The sequence below is a fragment of the Scyliorhinus torazame genome, chromosome 1, assembly GCF_047496885.1.
Source record: "Scyliorhinus torazame isolate Kashiwa2021f chromosome 1, sScyTor2.1, whole genome shotgun sequence".
Classification (NCBI taxonomy): domain Eukaryota; kingdom Metazoa; phylum Chordata; class Chondrichthyes; order Carcharhiniformes; family Scyliorhinidae; genus Scyliorhinus; species Scyliorhinus torazame.
Genome location: NC_092707.1, coordinates 376,990,100 through 376,996,279, shown reverse-complemented (window position 1 = coordinate 376,996,279; position 6,180 = coordinate 376,990,100). Strand labels below are relative to the sequence as shown.

General features: G+C 46.0%; 1 protein-coding gene across 1 annotated transcript; it reads right to left on the bottom strand.

The window, feature by feature from the left end:
* Window positions 1-2,908: 2,908 nt before the first annotated feature.
* Window positions 2,909-3,389, bottom strand: LOC140408769 (NADH dehydrogenase [ubiquinone] 1 alpha subcomplex subunit 5-like). Its single transcript, XM_072496486.1, has one exon. The coding sequence runs from the start codon at window positions 3,375-3,377 to the stop codon at window positions 3,027-3,029; it is 351 nt and encodes a 116-aa protein (XP_072352587.1). The 5' UTR covers window positions 3,378-3,389; the 3' UTR covers window positions 2,909-3,026.
* Between the last annotated feature and the right edge of the window lie 2,791 nt (window positions 3,390-6,180).

Genomic DNA, 6,180 nt, shown 5'->3' with positions numbered 1-6,180 from the left:
CAAAAGGAGTGGCAGACATTTCCCCAGTTACCAGAGTACACATTGTTGGAGCAATTGATGCTCCCTGACGATTTGGAGAAGGGTAGGATTGGATACATATGGGTAGTTGAGGGAACAGGGCAAGGCGGTGAAGATAAAGTGTAAGTGGGAGGAGGCATTAGGGTGATAGGTTGGGGACTCTGGTGTTAGGCGATGCAGCGGTTGATCTCAACTGCTCCTGCGAGAGGATTAGCTTAATTGAGTTCAAGGTGGTTCACAGGGTGCACATGAATTGGGTGAGGCTGAGTGGGTTCTTCCAGGTGGTGACCGATGGGTGTGAGAAGTGTGGGCGGGGGCTGACGAATCATGCTGACATGTTCTGGGGTTGTGACGAGCTGGAGAGCTTTTGGAAGGCAGTGTTTTGGACATTATCCAGGGTAGTGAGGGCTGAGATCAGGCTGAACCCTATGGTGGCGATCTTTGCGTTTCGGAGGAGCTGGAGCGGATGGGGGCCGATGTAGTGACCTTTGCCCCTCTGATTACCCAGCGAAGGATCATGTTGAATTGGAAGTCGGAGACACTGCCAGGGGTGGCAGCCTGGCTGGGGGACTTGTATGATTTTCTCCAGCTGGAGAAGATTAAGTTTGAGTTGAGGGGGTCAGAAGAGTGCAGTGGAAGCCATTCTTGACTTTGTTTGAGGAGCTGTTCGTCGCTGCGGAGGGGGGAATTAAAAGGGGAAAAACTGTACAAACAGTTAACTATGCTTTGATGGACTGTGTATTTTGTTGATGTCGTGTATGTTTGGAATAACCTTTTTTAAAACATGAAGCCAGCATGTTTTAACACAGGTAACAATATTTTGGATGTTTTTAATGACTTGGAGAATTTGATGATTTGGTAAATCACTTATCATGGTGATGGCATGGTGGCATAGTGGTTAGCACTCCTGCCTCACAGTGCCAGGAACTTTGGTTCAATTCTGCCTTTGGGTGACTGTGTGGAGTTTGCACATTCTCCCCATGTCTGCGTAATTTTCATCCGTGTGCTGCAGTTTCCTCCCACAGTCCAAAGATGTGCACGTTAGGTGGGGCTATGGTGAAAGGGTGGGAGAGTGGGCCTGGGTAGAGTGCTCTATTGGAGGGTTGGTGTAGACTCAATGGGCCAAATGGCCTCCTTCTGCACTGTAGGGATTCTGTGGATCATGGATGGGAAGAAGTGATGGATGTAAAAGGATTGGCTGTTGTAAAAGCCGATTTTCAGGACATAAGAAGAGGGAGCAGTCTATGTCCCGTTGTCTCGCAAACTGCCCCATTATTTCGTAAGATCACAGTTGATATGCTGAGAAACTCATGGCTATTCAACATGACTTGCTTTGTATAAGTGGCCAAAACGGGGAACGTGCGGCTAAGGCCGCACATAGCCCCTTTTTTTTACAATGGGGAGCTCCGCTTGCCGGAACTCCATGTTGTAGCGAGAGTCAACTCCATTGTAGCACAGTGGTTAGCACTCTGGCTTTGCAGGGTCCCAGGTTCGATTTCCGGCTTGGGTCACTGTCTGCACAGACTCTGCATGTTCTCCCCGTGTCTGCTTGGGTTTCCTCCGGGTGCTCCGGTTTCTGCCCACAAGTCTCGAAAGACGTGCTATTAGGTCATTTGGGCATTCTGAATTCTCCCTCCATTACCCGAACAGGCGCTGGAATGTAGCAACTAGGGGCTTTTCACAGTAACTTCATTGCAGTGTTAATGTAAGTCTGCTTGTGAAAATAAAGATTATTATTATTATTACTTTCGCTTGATTTCCAAGTGTCCAAAAATCTACCTATCTTAGCCTTGAATATGATGAACAGCTAAGCAGCCACAGGCCTCTGGGATCGAGAATTCGAAAGATTCACATCATTGAATTTCTGATTCATTTCTTCACTCATACTTCGAAATGAAGAAATTCCTACTTACCGCAGTTTTAAGTAACTGGCCCCTTAATTTGAGACTATGCTCCCCAGTGCCAAATTCTCCAGCCAGGGGAAACAAGCTCTCAACACCCGCCCTGCCAAGCCTCCTCAGAAAATTATACATTTCAATAAGATGATTTCTCATTCTTCTAAACTCCTCACAGCATATGCTTGTTCCAATTAACCTCCCATCATAGACATCCCTCTCATCCCAGGGATCAATCTAGTGATCCTTTTCTTTTTTTTTCTATAAATTTAGAGTGCCCAATTCATTTTTTCCAATTAAGGGCAATTTAGCGTGGCCAATCCACCTACCCTGAATATCTCTGGGTTGTGGGGGCAAAACCCATGTTAGAACGGGAGAATGTGCAAACTCCACACAGACAGTGACCCAGAGCGGGATCGAACCTGGGACCTCGGCGACGTGAGGCAGCAGTGCTAACCCACTGCGCCACCGTGCTGCCCCTGGTGATCCTTTTCTGAACCACTTCCAAGGCAACTATATCCTTTCTTAGGTTAGGAAGCCAAAACTGTGCATATTTGTCTCTATCCTTGAGGCTATAATCGGGCTCTACTTAAATGCAAGTTCTTTATTTTCTCTTTCCAACAAAGGGAAACACAGTAATGCATCATGTTAAAACATTCACTCTCTCTAAATTAAAAACACAAGATAGTAATCGAAACTATACAATTTTTCTTCTACTTCTGCATCTGTCTTTGTGATGTGAACAGTGTGCAGTACATGACGACAATTCTCTCAGTTTTGACACGAACTGAATGCCATCCACTGTAATTGGAATTTTCTGTTCTTTCTTAATATTTTTGACAGCACAGAGTGACCCAGAAGTAGCAATAATAACAGTGCATTACACTGAGACATCGTTGACAAAGTTTACAGATTTTCCCATGAACTAGAATAGGATCAGTTTGTTCACGAATTGCTTGGACCCTTGTTCCCCTCCTCCTCATGCTACTCCTTGATTTTTATTTTTTTTTTATTTTTTTTTCAGGGATTCATTTTAGTAACATCTTTACAGGTTGAAATTGTCAGAACAGACAGTATGATTTGCCAAATAAAGCAGTGTAATTTACATAACGTTTAAAGTGGCCATTTCCATTGATTGTGAGGGGCTTCTTCTATTAACGATTCCCAAGGTTTCCACTTGACCATTTTATATGCCAGAGAAAGTTCATCCTCAGCCTGTAAAATGACTTCCTCTAACTGCCCACAGTTGATTTTGTCTTCTAGTTTTTGAACATCTTGCTCCGATTTTACCATGTTTAACCTGTCATTTATGGTCTGCTCGGTATACTTCCTATAGGCTGCATCCTGAGGGACGGATTGCAGGACAGTAAGAATTCTGGAGTACAAAATTCTTAACTTCTCATGAGGATTCTGGGCCACAGCAAGACCCACTAAGCCAGTTGTTTTCTTCAGGACGCCGGCCATTGCCGCCGCGGTGCACCATGCTACTCCTTGATGACATCTTCACAAGATCTGGGGTCAGATTACACATGTGTACTGATGACATTCAACTCTATGGCACGACCTTCCCAAAATCCCGAGCCAGCATGTTTAGCCGCGTGTTCCCCGTCACTCGCAGTGCTGAGAAACTCATGGCTATTCAACATGACTTGCTTTGTATAAGTGGCCAAAACGGGGAACGCGCGGCCAAGGCCACACATAGCCCCTTTTTTTTACAATGGGGAGCTCCGCTTGCCGGAACTCCATGTTGTAGCGAGAGATCGGGGCACCATTTTCAAATGACGTCCCAATCTCCAAGGCCCACAAACGAAATCCCTGACCTCCACCCCCCCTCACCCCCCAACCCCCCCCCCCCCATCCCCCAGCCCGAATGCAACATGCCAAAATGCCAGCTTGGCACCCTGGCAGTACCCCTGCCAGTGCCAGCTGGGCACATTGGCAGTGCCAAGCTGGCACCCAGGTGGCATTGTCAGGGTGCCCAGCTGGCAGTGCCAGGGTGCTCAGGTGGCACCAGCAAGGCCAGCGTACCACCCTGCCCAAAGGGCATGCAGCTGGGGGCCTCCAATCCCCTTGGAGACCCCACGAGTGCCATGGCATCTGGTTCCCGTTTGTGGGGACCAGTATCAAATGGTGCTCACCCGAGGTCCCCGAGGCAAAAGGATTGAATCCCAAAACCTTAGGTATCTTGGGAATCTGCACATTAAAGTAATGCTTACTGCCTTGCTCTAATATGCAGGTTTGTTAAAAACTGAACCTTCCCATTGTGGGCAGGATTCCCCTTGCAATGTCTCACGAGGTTGTGTTGAATCTCGCAAGGCGTTGCAAGCCGGGTAGATCCTGGGAACGGGGTCTCCCAGTTTTCACCGGCCATGCTGCACCGCAGTTAGATGCTTTTCCGGCGCAACGTGACCAGAAGATCGTGCCCACGTCTCCACCATCTCACTTGACCCCTGCAATAGATCTTTGTTCCCTGACTGCTTGCCTGACATCCAGCCTTGGATTACTTGCAGTGTCCTTCTGTAATACACAGTTTCCACCAACTTCCTTGCTTATCTATCTAATCGTAGCATCAGCGTCCAATTTTTCACCCAGAGGGTGGTGGGTGTCTGGAATTCACTGCCTAAGTTGGTGGTTTTGAAACACTCAACTCATTTAAAAGTTACCTGGATCTGCACCTAACGTGCAGTAACCTCCAAGGCAATGGGCCAGGTGCTGGAAAGTGGGATTAAAATGAGCGGCTAGTTTATTTCTTTCTCTTTTAGGCCAGTGTAGACATGATGGGCAAAATGGCCTCTTTCTGAACTGTAACCTTTCTATGGTTTTACATGTACGCTGGTGTTATATTTCTTTCTTATCAAAAAGAGAAAAGGCATGAAGGTACCCACACTCTGGATTCTTGTAAAATACGATGTGAGGTTTATTAAGGATGTTGCTCATACACTCTACTGACGTCACTACACATCTCGTGATGCTTAACCCTCACCTTTTACTTCATTAGTGTAACTACAATAAATAATATTAATACAACAGATCCACTTATGAATTATTTCTATGCATATATACAATTCAATAAGACAGTCTCTGTGGTGGACATCTATTTCCTTTTGGTAGAATTTGGCATTCTGGAACTTGGCTTCTTGAGACCTTTGAAGTGTCCTCATTCTTTTCTGATGATACTTCTCGGGTCATTACTCCCGTATTTGTCATTATAGGTATTGAAAAGTCCTCAGAAGCAGAATCTGAACTCGTCACTGTATCTGGTCTCCATTACGGAGTATTGCTCTATAGATTTTCCAACCATAGAACCTCTTAAGAAATCTTTGTGAACTCACTTTGTGATGCAAGTAGCTGATCAGCCTTAAGTCGCCAAACCCCTTCACCATCAGTCTGTATGGTGTATGATATTGGACCTATCTTTGCTAGGATCACAGCAGGTACAGTTAGGAGGGGTAGCTCCTAACTAGCACTCCCTCTCACTGGTTGAATGCTCGCATTTTAGATTTTTACTCCCTCTAAGCAATTTTTGCTTGTTGCTGTCGTTCGGCAGTCTCAGGTGGAGTTAACAAATTAAACTGTGTTCATGGTTTCCTTTTGAGCAACAGCATAGCCCAGTGTTTTTCAAAACTTTTTTCCCGGGACCCACTTTTGCCAACCAGCCGACATTCGGAACCCATACCGGCTGAACTTCGCGACCCACGCTAGCTGACCTTCACAGCCCTGCCGGCCGACCTTCGTGACACAGCCGCATTCACCGCCCTTTAATACGAAAGGGGAGCCTGCTTGTTCCGCATGATCTCACCCCAATCAGGTTCACAGGAGGAGAGGGAATTGCACATATCAGGTGCAGAATTCAGCCACCTCCTTTGTGTCGTAGTCATCTTTTTGAGGATGGAAAATCCAATCTCACAAATGTAGATTGTCGTGAAAGGCAATAGCAACAAAATGCTTGTTTTACTCAGCATTGGATACTCCTGGGAAATGCTACTCCAGAATGCTGACAGCCTCATGGACCTTTGGCATGTTTTTAATGTGCTGTCACAGGTCAGGTACAGCAGCTTCGTCTTTTCATTTGGAGTCAGCTGTAAGTTAATAACTGACTCTGGAGTCTCAACCTCAAAAGGAATTTCTCACCCACCATTTCCCTTCAAAGATCTGAAACTTCTACTCTAATTTGCCAGTACTTCCCTGCCTATAACACATATGGGTTTTGCATCCTTATTTGCATTGGCACAATTGACAAAACCATACCTCAAGGACTCATCTTTAT